The sequence below is a fragment of the Triticum aestivum genome, chromosome 7B (genome assembly GCF_018294505.1).
Source record: "Triticum aestivum cultivar Chinese Spring chromosome 7B, IWGSC CS RefSeq v2.1, whole genome shotgun sequence".
Taxonomy (NCBI): Eukaryota; Viridiplantae; Streptophyta; class Magnoliopsida; order Poales; family Poaceae; genus Triticum; species Triticum aestivum.
The window spans coordinates 216,736,881-216,757,129 of NC_057813.1; the positions used below are offsets into that span (position 1 = coordinate 216,736,881).

The following is a 20,249-nucleotide window of genomic DNA, read 5'->3' on the forward strand; positions in this document are numbered from 1 at the left end:
TGCCGTCGAGGTGTCCGAGTGGACCTCCTGATATTCACATCTGAATGCTTACATGGTCCTGAGATCCACCAATGATGGTGTGGGGCACACCTAGGGCCCCGAATGACAGACCCTTGACCCTACCTGTAGTAGGTGACCTCATCATGGTCTGCTGCTCTGCTTGCAGATCAGCATTGCCAACGCCCCCCACATCCTCCTGCTCCGGCTCATCCTCTTCCCCCTCCTCCTCCTTCTCCACCACCGAGGCTCCTCCGGATCCACTGCATCCGGAGGTAGCCCCGTGGCGATCCGGGCTTCATGCCTTGCCTGTATCTGTTCAAGAAGCTCGAGTCGGCCCTCCGGCGTTAGAAATGGCTCGCTCCTCATCCGGCGGCGTGGGGACATGGCTACTAGGCGGACAGGGGAGTGAAAAGTGGTGGGGCGGCGGACAGGCGGAGTAAAATGTGGACGGTAGGGTTTTGATGTCACCCGTTGACTTAAATAGATGGGCTAGGCACTACCCGGCCTGTCGGAGCGGCGCTGTTAGAATTAAGCACGATCCAAGATTGCACAGCATGTGCATGTGTGTCCTAGTCTAGTTAGTATTGCAAACCGAGTAGGCTTAGCACTACTACACCGAGTAGGATTAGCAGTAGGGTATGCTTAGCATATATATATACGCGTCTACCCCAGCGCTCGTAACATCACAACGAAAAGATCAGAAGCAATAAAGAGATATACAAAGGCTCGATACGGGCCTTTAGCCATCGATCAGTTTTTCCAGTTTGCAAATTACGCCGAGAATCATCGACCGCACACACGTAAAGACAACCCCGGTTTCGTTTGTACGTACGCTCCGCGGCGAGACGACCACGTACTACAGAATCCATCAAGTTGCTTGCTTGCTCGCTTGTCTAGCTAGCTTCCACGTACGTGTGCTGCTACTCTGGTGATTTGATCTAGGGATCAAAAACCAACAATTGGTATTTAGAGTCTCGACGATCTACGATCTACGATGACGGACAGCGACGGTGAGTCAGTCAAGTCCGGCAATGGTGGTTCCAAGGCGAACAAGAACGGCGATAAGGTGAAGAAGGGCGGCAAGTCAGCGACCAGTGGTGGCGGAACAGGTGGCGCCAACGTACAGGCGCATCGCAACATCCCCATCCAGTACCCGATGCTCACTGACGCCAACTACGGCGTGTGGGCGGTGAAGATGAAGATCATTCTCCGAACCCTTTGAGTGTGGGAGGCCATCACGGACGACGACGTCGACAAGGAGTGCGACGAAGGTGCCATGGCCGCCATAGCCCAGTCTGTGCCAGATTCCGTGCTGATGACATTGGCGGAGTTCGAGACAGCAAGAGAGGCGTGGAACGCACTCAAAGAGATGAGGATCGGAGAAGATCGCGTCACCAAGGTTCGGGCACAAGTGCTGAAGCGCCAATTTCACAAGTTGCAGATGGAGGAAACTGAATCGATGAACGACTATGCCATGCATCTGACTACATTGGTGGGAGAGATCCGCGCGCTTGGTGCAAAGCTCGAGGAGACCGAGATTGTGGAGAAGTTTTTCAGTTCGGTGACTGATAAATTCACGTACATCATCGGCATGCTCGAGCAGCTTTACGACATCGACGACATGACCATCACGGAGGCGATCGCACGCTTGCGGACATGGGAAGAGAATGCTCGTGGTTGTCGGAAAGGAAAAGGAGGTGGTGGTGACCAACTCATGTACTCACGCGCAGATTGGGGTCCCCAAGTAGCAAAGGAAGGCGCAACGTTGGCGAAGGCTCAAGCAACGCGAAGCGCGGCGGACAAACCAAAGAAGGCAAAGGAAAAGGCAAGCCACAAGGTCGTGGTAAGGCAGACCGATCTAAAGAGCGGAAGCCACGGAACTTGGATATGTCCGAGGTCAAGTGCTATAACTGCAACGAGATGGGTCACTTTGCAAAGGATTGTCCGGAGCCTAACAAGCAGGAGATCAAGGCAAATTTGGTGAAGCAGGAAGACGAACGTCCAGGTCTTCTGATGGCCGAAGTTTGTGATCTCGTCCAAACGATGGTTGTAAAACCAAACCGGAAGGTGCTACTTCATGAGAAAAAAGTAACACCAAAATTATCCGGAAGCCAGAACGTGTCGTGGTATCTAGACACGGGTGCCAGTAACCACATGACGGGGTGCAAGGAGAAGTTCCTCAAGCTAGAATATGATGTTCAAGGCTCGGTCAAGTTCGGTGATGGTTCAAATGTGGAGATTTGCGGGCATGGCTCTGTCCTCTTTGAGGGTCTCACAGGAGAACATCGCATACTCACCGGAGTGTACTACATCCCACGGCTTCGAAACAACATCATCTCTCTCGGGAAACTTGACGAGAATGGATGCAAGGTGGATATCGAGAATGGAGTGATGACGATCTTCGACAACCTCCAAAACGTGCTAGCCCGTGTGAATCGCACGCGGAACAGGCTCTATATCCTCAACCTTGATCAATCTCAACCGGAGTGTTGGCTCGCCAAGAATGATGATGATTCGTGGTTATGGCATGCTAGATTTGGACACGTTAACTTCTACGCCTTGAAGAAGATGACGAAGATGGAGATGGTATCTGGGATGCCGTTTATCGACCATGTTGATCGAGTATGTGACGGGTGCTTGGTTGGAAAACAGCACCGCAGGCCGTTCCCTTCTCAGTCTACCTATCGTGCAATCGATGCACTCGAGCTGCTCCATGGTGATCTATGTGGCCCTATCACCCCAGCAACTCACGGAGGAAATAAGTACTTCTTCCTTGTGGTAGATGACTACTCAAGATACATGTGGGTCGTTCTCCTACGATCTAAATATGAGGCATTTGAACCGTTCAAGAAGCTGAAAGCTGCAACGGAGATGGAACAAGTTGAAGGTTCACGCTCTACGGACAGATCGCGGCGGAGAGATTACGTCGAACGAGTTCAACGACTATTGCGAGAAGATTGGCATAAAGAGGTTCCTCACGGCACCTTATATGCCGCAGCAGAACGGGGTTGTTGAAAGGCGCAATCAAACCGTCATTGACATGTCAAGAAGTTTACTCAAGAGCAAGAACTTGCCGGGGACTTTTTCGGCAGAAGCTGTCTCGACGGCGGTCTATCTTCTCAATCGGGCTCCAATGAAGGCGGTGATCGGCAAGACTCCGTATGAAGCAATTTACGGACATAAGCCGAATGTGTCTCATCTACGGACGTTCGGGTGCGTGGCGCATGTGAAGACGGCGGAGCCGCATCTCTCAAAGCTTGCCGATCGTAGCACCAAGATGGTGTTCATCGGATTCGAGAGGAGTTCTGGCACCAAAGCATACCGCTTCTACGATCCACAAACCAAGCGTCTACGGATTTCACACGACGTCGTGTTTGAAGAAAACCAAGCGTGGAATTGGAGCGCAACAGCCGATGATGCTCCAAACGGTAACATATTCACAGTTGAATTTCCAAGTGATGATGATGCAGGGGAGGATGTCCAGGTGGTTGGCAAGACACACAACCAAGGTGACCGCAATGACAGTGATCACCATGGTGCTGACACCAACAACGACGCGCATGGGCCGCAAGGTGATAGCGACAACGACGCGCATGACACGGGCGAAGATATCGACAACGAGGCACATAGTGATGATGACAATCAAGATGATGGTCATGATCACGACGACTACGCCAACGACGCGGATGCCAACGACCCGACATCTACCACGCCCGAGACTCAATGGTCTTCCTCAAGTGCATCGACGCCGACACAATTTGTGTCGCCCCCTTCGCAAGCCACACTAGATTCTTCCGGGCCTCGTCGCTACAAGCCCCTCAAGCAAGTCTACAAGTACACAAAGCCAATTACACTCGAGTACTCCGATTTGTGTTTACTCGGAGTTGAGGAGCCGGCGAACTTCGTAGAGGCGAGCAAAAGTTCAAGTTGGATGCACGCCATGGATGAGGAGATGAAGGCGATCCAGAGCAATGGCACGTGGACTTTGGTAACCCGACCTCCGAACCAAAAGGCCATAGGTTTGAAGTGGGTTTACAAGTTAAAGAAGGACACGAAAGGGTGCCATTGTGAAGTACAAGGCAAGACTCGTTGTAAAGGGCTACGTACAACGTCAAGGAGTTGACTATGAGGAGGTGTTTGCACTGGTTGCTCGAATCGAGACGGTGAGAGTGCTCCTAGCTTTGGCAGCACAAGAGGACTGGAAGGTTCATCATATGGATGTGAAATTCGCTTTCCTCAATGGCGACCTCAAAGAAGAAGTGTACGTGGAACAACCCCTCGGCTACGAGAAGAAAGGCGAAGAAGGGAAAGTGTACAAGCTCAAGAAGGCACTTTACGGGCTGAAGCAAGCGCCAAGAGCTTGGAACGCAAAGTTAGACCAAAGTTTGGTCTCGCTCTGGTTCAAAAGAAGGCCCCTCGATGAGCCAAAAGACAATCTATTAAGCACTGAAGAACAGGTGAAGATGGAAGACGCAACTAAGGAGGAGAGTTAGCGTCAAGCTATGGATGAGCCGACGACAAGAAAAACGATCTCTGAAATGCTATAAGGAACGACGAAGGCAATGCCGACGATGAGTAGTTGTCGTCTCATTTGGGATCCAGGCCGCACTGAAGACGTCGTGCTTAAGGGGGTGAATGTTAGAATTAAGCACGATCCAAGATTGCACAGCACGTGCATGTGTGTCCTAGTCTAGTTAGTATTGCAAACCGAGTAGGCTTAGCACTACTACACCGAGTAGGATTAGCAGTAGGCTATGCTCAGCATATATATATGGGTCTACCCAGCGCTCGTAACATCACAACGAAAAGATCAGAAGCAATAAAGAGATATACAAAGGCTCGATACGGGCCTTTAGCCATCGATCAGTTTTTCCAGTTTGCAAATTACGTCGAGAATCATCGACCGCACACACGTACAAGACAGCCCCGGTTTCTTTTGTACGTACGCTCCGCGGCGAGACGACCACGTACTACAGAATCCATCAAGCTGCTTGCTTGCTCGCTTGTCTAGCTAGCTTCCACGTACGTGTGCTGCTACTCTGGTGATTTGATCTAGGGATCAAAAACCAACAGGCGCCATGCAGCGACATCGGCCCGACGGAGGATACGGGCTTCAGATCACCGGGTTTCCGGGCTTTTCCGTGTATGACCCCACCGTCAGTCCGAAGTGACGGGCGTGCCCTGGCGCCCCATATCAGCCCCGTATTTGGGCTGGATATAAAGGTGTCGGTCAGCCCAGTCGTTTGAGACTCATTTGAAACGCCGGGCTGTAGATGCTCTAACCTAGAAACAGAGCACGGCACCCCGCATTGGCGGGCACATCCGCGGCACGAGGTTTATCACCATGAAGCAGCTGCCGCATCTGAAGCGGGCTAGCAGCGCCATAAGAGAGGAGAAGAAATGGGCAGGCACGGCATTCATCGCCCCTGCTTTGGCTCGCTGCATGCTCGACGACGATAAGAAAGTTGGGCGCCTCCCACAGCGACGTCTAACCTTCGGGATGTCGAGCCCCGCGACAGCGACCACGGTAGCTCCGATCGAGGATGAATACGCGCGCCCTTTCGACGAGGCGTGTGAAGCGCAGCGACCTTGCTACGACGCCCACTGTATACTGCTGTACTGTACTGTAGCAGTAACCCCGGTACGTACTTACGTGCGTATACAGTTGGTGGTATCTGGATGGTGTAAAGCGACGGGCCCTGTCCTTCCTTCCTCCCTTTTGCTGTCAGTCAGGCTGCCATTACCATGGTGGTGCTATCATTTTGTTTGTATTTCGTCGTAACAGCCTGTCGCGCGTACATTCTCCGGGCTGGGGTCGACGCGACGGCGACGGTGACGGGGTGTACAGTTCGGTAGTTAGATGGCAGCCTTCCCGCCCTTGTGAAACCGTAAACGCCCGCATGCAGTTACAGTGGTACAGTATCTCTGAAGAAACTGGGCACGGCCTGAAGCTGGCGCTCGGTTTTTCTAGCTCGATCTGTGAAGTATACAGAGCTGAAGAACGACGGGTGGCTGCAGGAAGAACACGCGACGCAGCGTGAGATCCAGCGAGGAGACGAGACGAGACGAGACGGATCGTAGAGGGGACTAAAAGCGACGTGTAACCTACCCCAACTTTGGTGCAGCGCGGCGTGCGCTTCGCTCTAATCGCCGGGCTGACAGCGAGAATACGTAGCGTAAGGTAGCACCGGCCAGCACAGCACGCAACAAGCGGCTTAAGGCGGAGAGAAGCTAAGCTCCAAGGAAGATTCAGTATACTGACGGGGGTAATACTGACGGGGGTTTTCATCGCGACAGATATTAAAACTTTGAAGAGCAGCAGTATTAGGATTGGCAGGAGAGGCGCCTGTATAATATCTGCACCGCGTCTCATCATACACACAGGCTGCAACTGATCGTTCCGCTATATTAATCACTTAATATCGATATTATACTAATCAGTGCCAGCGATATTAGAGGAGAGGAATCACATCACACCGCCCTACAGGCAGGACGTGACATGACAAATTCGTCCCTTAAGTAGTAGGAGTAGTGCCTAATTACAAAGACTGTTAGCTTCAGAGTTGAGAGCCATAGCTTCACTCGCCACTGCTGACTGCTTCCATATTCTTCTTGATTCTTCCTATGTACAGATCCTTGTTCCGTTCAGCGAAGCCGACTAGAACTCCATTTTCATCTGGCCTGTTTGCAGATCACCTGCGCAGATTACACAATGCGCGCGCGTCAGCGACGACATCATCATGCGTACGAGGGAGTGCAGTACTTTTAGAAAACTAACCGTGGAAGCTCTCTGCTGAGACCCCGTTATCCTGGCTCTGCCTGTTGTCCACATGAAAAACGCTCTGGAGATCATCCTCCCAGAAGTTCCTCTGCTGAGACACGCACAACGAAACTGTATCAGCACAAGGTCTCTAACGATTCTTTCGTCAAGCGACGACAACAACCACGAAATTCTCAAGGCAAGAATCACCTGCTGGAGGTTCGTGCTGGCCGTGGCCGTCCCATCCTGGAAGGCGTACTGCGCTGCGTTGGTGGCCTGGGACAGAGCCAGGTCCAGCTGATTCAGGGTGCACTGGCTCTCCATGCTGCTGGGCAGGAAGGACTGGAAGACGTCTCCTTGGTCGCTGAACGGGAAGGCCGAGCTGGAGCTCTCGAGCGAGAACACCGAGCTCGCCGATGGGCCGTACATCTGCATTCGACACGGACAAGGTAATAAGTAACCAACGACTCGTTACGGCGCGATGGTGATGATGAACAACAGGGGTGGGTTTTGGGCTCACATCTTTGTGCAGGAGCGTGGGCAGGTTGCTGAAGTCGAGCGGGTTCACGGTTGCGAGCTTCATGGAGAGGAACTGAGGCAACAGAAACAGAGGAGGAGTTGATCAGAATTCAGAGCGGCACGTCACTACCAGTACATGGCATCGGATGGTTTCAGGCTTTCAGCTCTTCTTACCTCGACTTGCCGTTGAAGCGACTGCACGTAGTTTATGATCTCATCAAGCATCAGTGCCTTGCCAATCACCTAAAGGTCACACACAGAATTTGGCCAATTTAACTGGTAACCTTGTACACAAAGACTGTCTTCCATATATATAAAAAAATGTGCATCAAGATTATCATGTGCTTGTTTTCTCCTCTTTCCGATTTCTCATTTTGGATGAAAATGACTAATTTTTTTTGAATGAAATGACTAATTACCTTGTTGCATCCTGGGACGAGGTCCTGGAGAAATTTCATCCGCTGGCTGATCCTCTCTCTTCTCACCTGTGAACGTCCAAGGAAATTCCGTTAAGGGGGAGGTGGACAAACCGAAGCAACAACATGCTACTAGAAGCAGAAGCAGCATGATCATTCAGGACTGTACCCGCTCTGCCAGGCTGTGGCTGTCAGTGGCCTGGCCTCTCCTTGCCCGGACATGGACGTAGTCCTTGGGGGGCTCCACCGGCTTGGCATTCTTCCCCTTGCCCTTCCTCTGCTCGCCGTCCTCCACCGAGCTGTCGCTCCCGGCCTGCTCCGCCTTGGGCTTCACCTTCTTCTCGGCGTCACCCGTCCTGCACCTCTTGACGTCCGCCTCCTTCTGCTCCCCGACCTGAAAGGCACAACACAATTGACGCGGCTTGGTCAGCGTTAATGGCGGGCATCAGCAGCGGGCGAGCCCCCCAATTGGCGAACAAAGCCAAGCTCTGCTCACCTGGCAAGAGGTGCTGAGGGAAGGCTCCTTGGCCTTGCCTTTGGCCGCGGGCGCCTTCCTCTTCTTGGCATTGGCGTCCTTCATCGCCGAGGCAGGGTCTGACACGGAAGACGCCTCCCGCGAGCCGCCGAACTCGCCGTTGCCCGCGCCGGGCGCCGGCGGTGGCATCCCGAAGAGCCCTGGCGTGAAGTGCTGCCCGTTGAAGCTGGACAGCCGCGCCGCCCGCTCCGCGAACCCCGGGTCGCCGCAGAACTTCTCCAGGCAGTTCCCGCCCGCCGCCACGGCGCCGTCCAGCACGCCGAAGTCGAGCATCGGCGACGAGGTGAGGAGGCTGGTAATGTAGTCGCCGCTGCCGCCTCCGGCCGTGCCCTCCATTGCCGCCGCAAGAAACGGAACGGGACACCGTCCAAGAACCGCCCAAGCTGAGACGCGTCGTTCCTTTACGCGGCGAATCGGGAGCAGCCGGAGACGCGGCACTTATAGGAGAATGGCGAGGAGGTGGAGGAGGAGGCAGCTTGGGGGTGAAGGAGGAGGCGGAATGGATGCTGGAGGAGGGGCAATTGGGGTGGAGGGAGGGTCAAAGTGGCGGTGGTGCCCCGCGGCAGCTGGAAGTGGAAGAGGGCTTTAATGGAATCCTGTTTCGATTTTGGGATGGGGAGGAGGATGCCTTTCCGCTGCCGGGGCCCTTTTTAAGCTCATCACCCCGCCGGCTCCGTAATAACCGGCGGCAGTAATTCTGTTCCTGGTTGGCCCGGCGGCGGTCTCGCTCTCCTTCTCTGTCGACGGAGGGCTGGCTATGGCTCGGCCGACCGCGGCTCCGTTTGGGATTTTTCACATGGATTTTCGCTGAATTTCCTGGGAAACACGTGGAATTCCAAAAAATTTGTCGACTCCCGTCATGTGATGCAGAGTAATTACAAGGAGCAACCAGTGCAAAGTATTAAATTTTGTCTTTTTTGACAGAAATAAATAATTTCAAGGGTCAGAAAATTAAAGTTAAAATACGGTATGGCTCGTCTCATCTCGATTTAGAGGAGTAAACCGCCGAGTAATCTTTAAAGGAATACATTTGCTCTCCTAAAAAAAGTCTTTTCTAACCAATCCCTTAAACTTAACGGAGTCAAACTTACATTTCGTCAAATAGTTGTTATGCGCCTTGTGGCGAGCGGCGACGTTGGTCACCGCGTCGGAATCACGAGTCCTTACCCGCTGCCGAACACATCGCACACATCGCATGCCGCCCGCGTCATAGTGTTGTTGCTTGCTGCCGCACGCGTTGCTCGTGTTCCCTTGGTGGACGTCGAGCAGCGCGATTGGTGGGAGCTGCGGAGCTGCCTAGGGTACCCGGAGCTGCCGTCCGCTCCATCCTCATGCCAAAATTTCTCTGGTGGCCGGGTCTTGACTTCGTCGCAACCGCCGCTGTCAAGGCCAACTTCGAGGGCAGCTCTGGCGTGCCCGACAGGTGGCCATGGACGCCTTCATGCGGCTGAAGAGCCGATGGGAGTGCCTCCTCCATCGTGTCATCACCGGTTTTGACTATGGGAGAAGCGCCGCCAGGCTAGGGATGAAGAGGAGAAGCGCCGCCAGGCTAGGGATGAAGAGGAGAAGCGCCTCCGTGGCTGGAGACAATGGAAAGGACAAAAAAAAGATTGTGGCCATTTGGCGGGGGGAGGTCGGTGGGGCTGTGGGGTGTCGGCGGTGGACGGCGGAGGCAAGGAGGGCGGCGGCGGAGTGGATGCGGCCGAGCAAGGATGCGCGAGAATGGAGGAAAAAAATTACTTCGTGGGTGGGAGGCCGCGGAGGATAATTATCCTCCTCTAACCGTTATAAGGGATAAGTTAGGTGTCAGGTAGAGGAGGAAACAAAGTTTAGAGGGCATTCCTAAAAAAACAGATTATAGGGGATCTGTTAGAGTTGCTCTAACTAAGTCACGTCTAAATTCCACACCATTTGATTTTACGTGAAGATTTGTGCAGTGTTTTCCTTTTTGATTTTGTTCGATTAATAAAATGGTACTCCCTCCGTCCCATAATGTAAGACGTTTTTTGACACTACACTAGTGTCAAAAACGTCTTACATTATGGGACGGAGGGAGTATATGAGTTAGACGAGACGTTGTTAATTCTCATATGGATGATAATTAGCAAATCCGATTAAAATATACTGCTTGAGGAAATCTACATAAGATCATGAGAAGCGAAGAAGTACTAGAGGGGAGGCTCATGGACTCAACGGGGGCCCACCACACTGCCCGGGCCCTGGCCGTGTGGGCTTTCTAGCCTCTAGGGCACCTCTCTGCCGCATCGGTTCATATGGCTCTATATAAACCTCCTGATGCTAAACATAATCAAGAATGAACTTTTACGCCACCGCATCTGCCCGGTTCAAGCAATCCAATATGAGGTTCTTTGCTAGTACTATGTTTAAGGGGGAATTCATGTATGAGTATCACTCCTTGGACTATGGCTACATAACATTAGTATTTTTTTGAAAAGGAGGTCATCCCCCGGCCTCTGCATCGGAGAGATGCATGCGACCACTTTATTAAAACGATGAAACAAACAAAGTCTGGTCTGCAGAGTACAACTCACAAAAGGAGCAAATAAATAAAGAGTACAAAATTCAAAGCCGCATCCGGCTGGGCGGAGATTCACTAAGGACCTATCCTATGTAGTGACCGTCATCCAAACCGGTTGAAAAAAACCCGTGCTGCCATCTCCCATCAGTTGCCCCTAGTAGCCAGCTGCTCCCTGGAGGCCGTAGGAGTGAGTAATGACCACGCACGGATCCATACCGTAGCTCTGAATATAACCTTTAAGAAATTAATCATAGGTCTTCTGTTAAAAATCATATCATTCCTGCAGTTCCATATAGCCCAAAGTAGTGTACATATTCCAATTCGAATATTAGACGCGATGTGAGTATTCACCCCATTGAGCCACGTTCCAAACAACGTTTCAATGATATTGGGAGGAATAATATTGAAGGCTATATGAACAGACCGCCAAAGTAACTTCATGAGAGGGCGATCAATAAATAAATGTTGTATTGTTTCATCATGAACACACAAATAACAACGCGAGCTACCTACCCATCTCCGCCTTAATAAGTTATGTTTGGTAAGGATCACTTGTTTGTGAATAAACCACATAAATATCATAATTCGTAAGGGAATCTTAACTCGCCAAATATGAAGCGATCGTGGGATGGGCCAGAATTTATGAGATCTAAGTACATCAACTTAACCGTGAACATTTCGTTACTCGTCAGCTTCCAACTGAAAGAGTCTCCCTGATCGGTAAGGTGAACCTCCATTAACCGCCTGACTAAGTGTATCCAAGAGGTCCAACGTTCCCCTACGAGAGACCTCCTGAACTGGATATTCAAAGGTACCGTCTGCATCACCGTTGCTATGTAATCTTCCTTACGTTGAGCAATATGATACAGGGAAGGATACTGGAGAGCTAGCAGTGTATCACCTAACCACGTATCCTCCCAAAACCTTGTTGTTGTTCCATCCCCAACAATAAACTTCACCCTATGGAAGAAGGTTTCTTTCACTCTCATGAGTCCCTTCCAAAATGGTGAGTCATTATGTCTTACGGTAACATGGGCTAGAGTTTTGGAGTGCAAATACTTATTATGAAGGATTTGTGCCCACATTCCTTCGGAATGCAGCGATAATCTATAAAGCCATTTACTCAAGAAGCACTTATTTTTCACCTCGAGGTTCTCAATCCCAAGACCCCCTGGTCTTTTGGTCGACAAATAATATCCCATCTTGCCAGGCGATATTTTGTCTTCACCTCGTTAGACTGCCAAAAAAATCGAGATCGATAAATGTCTAATCTCTTGCGTACCCCTTTGGGAACCTCGAAAAAAGACAAGAGGAACATCGGCATACTCGTTAGTACCAAATTTATCAATACGAGCCTTCCTCCATAAGACATAAGCTTACCCTTCCAGCAGCTAAGTTTCTTCTCGAATCGATCCTCGATACATTTCCATTCTTTATTAGTCAATTTCCTATGGTGAATTGGAATACCAAGATAACTGAACGGCAAAGATCCCAGTTCACAACCGAACAGGTTCTTGTAATTGTCTTGGTCTTCTTTGGCACGACCAAAGAAGAACAATTCACTCTTGTTAAAATTGATCTTCAACCCCGACAATTGTTCAAATAAACATAATACGAGTTTCATATTTCTGGCTTTTGCAAGGTCGTGCTCCATGAATAAAATTGTGTCATCCGCATATTGTAGGATGGAGACTCCCCCATCCACCAAACGGGGAACCACTCCACCTACCAAGCCCTTTTCCTTGGCCCGACCCATGAGAACTGTCAATATGTCTGCCACAATATTAAACAGTATCGGAGACATCGGGTCTCCTTGTCTCAAGCCTTTATGCGTTTGAAAATAATGACCAATATCATCATTCACCTTTATCCCAACACCACCTTTCTGGACAAAGGAATCCACCTGATCCCTCCATGACTCATTGAAACCTTTCATGCGCATGGCTTGCTGCAGAAAAGGTCATTTGACCTTATCGTAGGCCTTTTCAAAATCCACTTTGAATATAACTCCATCAAGTTTCTTCGAGTGGATTTCATGTAAGGTTTCGTGTAAGAAAACTACCCCCTCTAGGATGTGTCTTCCAGGCATGAAGACAGTCTAACTTGGTTGCACCAGCGAATGGGCAACCTTTGTCAGCCTGTTGGTAGCCACTTTCGTAAAGATCTTGAAACTCACATTCGATAGGCAAATGGGCCTGAATTGCTCTATGCGGATGGCTCCCTCCTTCTTAGGCAAAAGAGTAATCGTGCTGAAATTTAAATGAAACAGTTGTAGATGTCCATTGAAAGAAAACATGAAACATAGACATAAGATAATCTTTCACAATATGCCAACATTTCTTATAGAATTCTGCCGGGAACCCATCTGGTCCTGGTGCCTTATTCGGTATCATTTGAGCAATCTCCTCAAACACCTCCTTCTCAGTAAATAGTGCAGAGAGGGTCTCATTATCCCCTGACTGCAACTGAGGAATATCCTCCACCACACCCTCATTTAGAGTCACCGCGTTATCTACGGGTGGTCCAAACAACTGCTTGTAGTAGTTGGATATGTAAAGCTTCAGATTCTCATGGCCCACAACTGTTCCCTCATCTTGCTCAAGCTGAATAATCTTCTTTCTCCGATGCTTGCCATTATCAATCATATGAAAAAATTGGGTATTGTCATCCCCTTGGATGACCTTAAGAACTTTAGCACGTAAGGCCCATTTGGCATCTCTCTCTCTCTCTCTCATGTTCAATACAAAGATCACATGATCTGCATCACATCATTGTGATTCATCTAATGTAATATCTTGTGTGATAAATTGTCACTTTATGATCATATTATATGCATTTCTAGTTTTTTTATTCTTTGTTGCAAGCTTTATAAATTGTCACTTTATGATCGTGTTATACGCATTTCTAGTTTTTGGTTCTTTGTTGCATGATTTATATATGTAGATGATTTCCATTCTATTAGTCTTGCACTGGTCATGTTTTTCATTAATGATCTCCAAAAGGGAGTGATGTATGTTGGTTGAGTTTAACCTTGCAAGTAATCCCGAATGACAGAAAAAACCATATAGTATTTTACTTCATGAATGATAAAATGATAATTTTTGGTGATGAACAAAAGGTAAAATGAATATATTATCAACGTTATCTCACCTTACTTAACGCAATGCTTAATTTTACTTGATACTTTGAGATGCATGATAGATTTCGGTTTTGAAGTAGAGTGTTCACAATAGATGCAATTGGATAATGGTCTATACATATAAGGGCATCTCCAACGCTGACCCGCAAGTTTTATCATGCATACGTCTGTGGATAGGGGGGGCAGTCCGTGGACATGGATGCAGGAGCCGGCCATCCAACACTACCCGCATATATTTCAAGCCGGGTTTCAACAAACCAGATGGAATTCATCAAACCAGACGGAATTCATCAAAGTTCGGACAGGAAATAGCACAAATCATCCATACATAGCATACAAATAAGTCTAGTACAAAAATAGTTCAAATATAATGAGATTAACCGGATGTTTGACAAGTTCTTCATGAATGATCATGTCGTCCCACACATATTGCCCCTTCAGTTTCATCCAGCAGCGTATGTACCTAAATGGTCGTCTCTCTACCATGTGGTACATCACGGAAGCATGTATGGGCTATGCAGTGTGTAGAGCAACATTGAGTGAATGAATGATTCAATCGACAAGTTAAGAAAGAAGAAGCAAAACTTATGACCCCCTCCGCTGTTGCGCACAATGGCCGCCTTGCCTCCAACATATTAACCGCGCCACAAAACTTGGTGACGGTGGTGTGCATGGTGTATCATCGATACGATAATGGCCTCCCTTGCGCTGTTGGATGATGTGCATGTCGTATGGTGCAATTTGCTTTTGCGCGTGAAATGAATCATGCACGCGCTGCCAGAAGAGTCCCCTTTTGGGCCTGCCTACGAAATCCATGGATACGATCAACCACACATTGCGCAACAACTCATCCTACATGGTCGAGTACCCCTCCATCTTTTGTACTCTAAAAAACGACATGGCGTCTGAAAATTAGCTCAATGGCATTTGACTGAACACCTGTGGGGTGCGGTGTCCGCCATGGATGTCATCGACTCGGGAGGAGTGTACTTGGCTATGGATGGGTCCTGGTTGGACGACGCTGTCGTAAAAGGCAAGCAGGCACATCGGTGCTGGTTACGGAGGTTCGGCAATGCATGTTTGGCAGCCGGAGATGTAGAACGGTTGCGTCGGAGGAGGAGGGTGAGGATGCAAAGTAAGGGGGGAGGTGCGTATTGGAAGAAAATGGGACCGGGAGGGGGGATATTATGGGTCGGTTGTGTCGGAACCTAATATGTCTATGTCGTTACTTTCCAAACACTTCTGCTCTTGTTTTTGGACTCTAAATTGCATGATTTGAATGAAACTAACCCGGACTGACACTGTTTTCAGCAGAACTACCATGCTGTTGGTTTTTTGTGCAGAAATAAAAGTTGTCAGAATTGAACGAAACTTTTTGGAGATTCGTTATGTAATATATTAAAATATTGTCGAGAAGATCCATCGGAGGGGGCCACTAGTTGCCCACAAGGCAACAGGGCGCGGCTACTAATACGTCTCCAACGTATCTATAATTTTTTATTGTTCCCTGCTATTATAGTATCAATCTTGAATGTTTTATATGCAATTTTATATCATTTTTGGGGACTAACCTATTAACCTAGCGCACAATGTCAATTGTTGTTTCTTTGCTTGTTTTTGGCTTTTCAGAAAATCAATATCAAACAGAGTCCAAACGGAGAAAAAACTTTGGATTAATTTTTCTGGACAAAAAAGGACCCACAAAGGTTCGGGAGAAGACCGGAGTCACGAGGAAGTGACAAGCCCAGGGGGCGCGCCCCGTGGGGTCGCCCTACAGGCTTGAGGGCTCCTCATGGCACCTCTTGACCTAATTCCACCTCTATAAATTCCCAAATATTCCTAATACATCAGAGAGCCACCTGAAACACTTTTTCCGCCGCTGGAAGTTTCTGTCTTCCGCGATCCCACCTGGAGGCCTTTTCCAGCATCCTCTCGGAGGGGGATTCAATCATGGCGGGCTTCTACATCATTCTTGCTACCCTTCCAATGATGCGTTAGTAGTTCACCACAGACCTACGGGTCCATAGCTAGTAGCTAGATGGCTTCTTCTCTCTCTTTGATCTTCAATACAATGTTCTCCTCAATGTTCTTGGAGTTCTATTCGATGTAATCTTCTTTTGCGGCGTGTTTGTCAAGATCCGATGAATTGTGGGTTTATGATCAGATTATTCATGAATATTAATTGAGTCTTCTCTGAATTCTTTTATGCATGATTATTTTAGCATTGTATTTCTCTCTGATCCATCCGTTTAGTTTGGCCAATTAGATTGATTTTTCTTGCAATGGGAGGGGTGATTTGTGATGGGTTCAATCTTGTGGTGCTCAGTCCCAGTGACAGAAAGTGACATGACATGCATTTGTATTTTTTCCATTATGGATAAAAAGATGGGGTTTATTCATATTGATTGGGTTTACTTTGTCTACATCATGTCATCTTGCTTAAGGCATTACTCTATTTTTATTAACTTGATACCCAAGATGCATGCTGGATAGCGGTCAACGGGTGGAGTAATAGTAGTAGGTGCAGGCAGGAGTCGGTCTACTAGTCTCGGATGTGATGCCTATATACATGATCATTGCCTTGAATATTGCCATAACTATGTGCTTTTCTATCAATTGCCCAACAGTAATTTGTTTACCCACCGTACATTATGTGCTCAAGAGAGAAACCTCTAGTGAAAACTATGCCCCCCGGATCTACTTTTAGCATATATAAAATCCAAAAATACCTTGCTGCAATTTTATTACCGTTATTTTATTTTGCAATTATCTATGTGCCTACCACTACGAGATTTGATCGTTGCAAATAATCGTCGTAGGGATTGACAACCCCCTTGTTTGTGTTGCGTGCAAGTATTTGCATTTGTGTGTGCAGGTGCTGCTAACGAGGTTCTGTGTGGTTCTCCTACTGGATTGATAACCTTGGTTCTTAACTAACGGAAATTATTATCTCTATTGTAATGCTTCATCCTCTCCTCTTCAAGGAAATCCCAATGCAGCTCACAAGTAGCAGCCACCCCCTCGGGCCGCCCTGATGCCTTGTGAGGCCCACATGGCTCCGTTGACCCTAATATCAAGCCTAAAATTCCTTTTCCCTGAGAAAAAAAATAAGAGAAGAAGTTTCATCGTGTTTTACGACACAGAGCCACCGCCACCTCTTGTTCTACATTAGGAGGGCTGATCTGCAGTCCCTTCGGGGCTCCGGAGAGGGGGATTCGTCACCATCGTCATCACCAACCCTTCTTCATCACCAATTTCGTGATGCTCGCCGCCGGGAGTGAGTAATTCCATCATAGGCTTGCTGGACGGTGATGGAGTTGGATGAGATTTGTCTTGTAATCGAGTCAATTTGTTAGGGCTTGATTCCTAATATCCACTATGTTATGAGATTAATGTTGCTATGACTTTGCTATGCTTAATGCTTGTCACTAGGGCCCGAGTGCCATGATTTCAGATCTAAAGCATTTATGTTTTCATGAATATATTTGAGTTCTTGATCCTATCTTGTAAGTTATATGCACCTATTACGTGTTATGATCCACATACCCCAAAGTGACAATAGTTGGGACTCTTTCCGATGATGACCGTGGTTTGAGTTCATGTATTCACTACGTATTAATGCTTTGTTCCGGTTCTCTATTAAACAAAGGCCTTAATATCCCTTAGTTTCCTTATGGACCCTGCTGCGATGTGGGGTAGGACAAAAGATGTCATGCAAGTTCTTATTATAAGCACATATGACTATATACAAAATACAAGCCTACATTACATTGATGAATTGGAGCTATTGTGTATCGCTCTAGGTTGTGACTATTATATAATGAATATCATCCAACACAAATATCCATCATCGATTCAATGCCTATGCTTTTTGCATATTAATCTTTGCTAATTTACTTTTGTTGCTGCTACTGTTACAATCACTACAAAGCTGCTACTGTTACTGTTTTCATTACTACTGTTATTGTTACCACTGCTATCGAAACTATCATATTAGGCTACTACATTTTTTTCCATAGATATTTAGTTCTTCAGGTGTGGTTGAATTGACAACTCAACTGCTAATACTTACAAATATTCTTTGGCTCCCTTTGTGTCGAATCAATAAATTTGGGTGAAATACTACCCTCAAAAACTATTGTGAACCCCTATACTTGTGGGTTATCAGAGTCCTACAAGGTTGTTGTCCGGACTCCCGCAAAGCCACCCCCCCACTTTGCTTCCAATTTGCGGGAAAAAGTGTGTCCAGACAGCTCAGCGGACCAAAACAAACCCATGTTGGATGGCAGAACACGTCCGGACAAGCGGTCCGAACGTTTGCGGGCGGTTTGAGGGTCGACGTTGAAGATGCCCTAAAGACGTAATGTGTAAATGCAATCATGACATGTATGATCAAACATGAAAACTGCAATTTAACCGATACACAACTTGAAACAGTGTTTAATCCACCAGAGGGGGTGAGTGGAAGATTTTTATCAAATTCTTTGAAAATATCATTTCTTCGAAGGATTGGCCGAGTAAGCAATAAAGAAGAAATACTTGCAGAATAAGAACTACTCTAAGCATGTGTTCAGTACTAGGACAAAGTCATCAGAACATAAGATCAAATGTATATTAAGTAAAAAACAAATAAACTAGATGAATAAACGGACAAGTACACTTAAGAGTAGCTAGACTAGAGATATATAACAGAAAGCAACGGAATAGCAAAGTTTTTAGAGAAATTCTTCGAAGGAGAGAGGGAGCAAAGTCATCACAACATTCAAGTATGTAAAGTAAAGGGTGAAGAATATGGAACTAGTTGCTCAAGGAAGACATGAGATCTGTGGCATCAGTTAGTATTGCCGTGACAACATTACATCTAGTTGGAGGACTGATATTTAACTTAGAAGACCGAGTCTTCAGTCTATTCTTCTTGAGATAAGATCACTTAGAGCTTGCCAAATCACTCGTCGTAGATCTTCAAGCTGGATTTCAGCAACCTCACATATTTGTGCATCATAGATCCACATTGACTCTTGGATGCTATGACTGACGTGTAACCGTCTGGAAGGTCACAGTCTTCAAGAGTAACAAGTCTTTGGTTCACTCAAACAGATTCTTTAGTGATGCTCAATCAATTTGTCTTTGGGTACTTAGTTTTTTTGCTCACTAAGATTCACTCAAATGCTTCAGAAGGTTGGTTGCTTTTATGACACTTGTCACAAATTACCATGGAGCCGTCAACCAACTTATGGTGGTGTGGATCACTATTTATAGCTGGGGTCGCACCCCTATGCCTCCAAGTGAGTGTTCAATGGGACGGGCTGCCAACCAGCTGTCGCTAGCAAGACAACGGTCAAAAAGTTCAACACCCAATTTCCACATGGTAGGGGAACCAAGCTGTCAGTTTCCTAACTCTTCGGCGAGGACTTAGATTACAGCACCCCGAAGAATATCATTTCATACATTGAACAACAAGGACCATGTTGAAAGATTTTTTTTCGAAGTCTTTACTCGAAGAAATATGTTGGATTGAGCACACATTGGAAATACAGTCTCCGTATCACCTAGACCCCTCTTAATAGTACGGTTTTCCCTATGACTCGGTGAAGAATAAAAAGAACTATAAAATGACTCAGTCTTCACAATCCATTTCTTCGGCTAATTCTTCACTGCAGGTGTGCCTAATTCTTCAATGTCCCCTTCACATTTTTAGGGCTCATTTATGACAGTTAAACCAAATCTTCAAAGACTTTCACCTATGTATACTCACGAACACATTAGTCCCTTAACCACTTTTTCCGCCGATACTCCAAAACCACAAAGAGGGCAGTAGATGCAATTACACAACTGTAATTGTTAATCACACCTTTTCTATTTTGGAGAGATGTCACTAGTGAAATAATGGATCATGGTCAACTATTCCTCATAAATACAACCCCGTTCATTTGTTTCTCAGTTAGTTAATATTCTGAATTTAATTTCCTATGCATACAAAAATCAATTCCAACCATTCAATACATTAATCCATGTAACTAGCAAAGCTAGTGAGATTCACAATCTTTGATACTACAAAGCCTTCCTCTTAAAGGCCCAACAAATTTCATCTAATAGGCACATCACTATTAGTCAAGGATATCAGGAAGCAATCAAATTGCCTAGTAAATGAATGGAAAACCATCACAATCCGTTGAATGGAACACATAAGAGACCTCTCACACACATCTGCCAAGAGAGCTTAATCGAGATAGCACACGTGCATCATCGTCATCACTTATCCCCAAGCAGGCATCATCACCATACCTTCTCCCCAAGAAAGCGACTCCGACTTCACTATAGACGAGCATTGACCCAACCCA

At 47.4% G+C, this 20,249-nt stretch overlaps 1 protein-coding gene across 2 annotated transcripts; it reads right to left on the reverse strand.

Moving 5' to 3' along the window:
* Nucleotides 1–6,386: 6,386 nt before the first annotated feature.
* On the reverse strand, nucleotides 6,387–8,860 carry LOC123161020 (transcription factor BHLH094). 2 transcript variants are annotated; one of them, XM_044578873.1, is made up of 8 exons: nucleotides 8,192–8,860; nucleotides 7,865–8,089; nucleotides 7,699–7,764; nucleotides 7,454–7,522; nucleotides 7,281–7,352; nucleotides 6,971–7,189; nucleotides 6,779–6,869; nucleotides 6,387–6,696 (listed from the first exon to the last, which is right to left on the reverse strand). In XM_044578873.1, the coding sequence occupies exons 1-8, from the start codon at nucleotides 8,564–8,566 to the stop codon at nucleotides 6,659–6,661; spliced, it is 1,155 nt and encodes a 384-aa protein (XP_044434808.1). In that variant the 5' UTR covers nucleotides 8,567–8,860; the 3' UTR covers nucleotides 6,387–6,658. The 2 variants fall into 2 exon arrangements, with proteins under 2 accessions (XP_044434808.1, XP_044434807.1); XM_044578872.1 differs by having other exon boundaries at nucleotides 6,779–6,872.
* Between the last annotated feature and the right edge of the window lie 11,389 nt (nucleotides 8,861–20,249).

Excerpts from the sequence above, each read along its gene's own strand:
- LOC123161020 (XM_044578872.1), bottom strand. The coding sequence starts at position 8,566 with ATGGAGGGCACGGCCGGAGGCGGCAGCGGCGACTACATTACCAGCCTC. Across the intron at positions 7,765-7,864 it reads GCCACAGCCTGGCAGAGCGG|GTGAGAAGAGAGAGGATCAG; the intron begins GTACAGTCCTGA and ends GGACGTTCACAG. Across the intron at positions 7,523-7,698 it reads TCGTCCCAGGATGCAACAAG|GTGATTGGCAAGGCACTGAT; the intron begins GTAATTAGTCAT and ends TGTGACCTTTAG.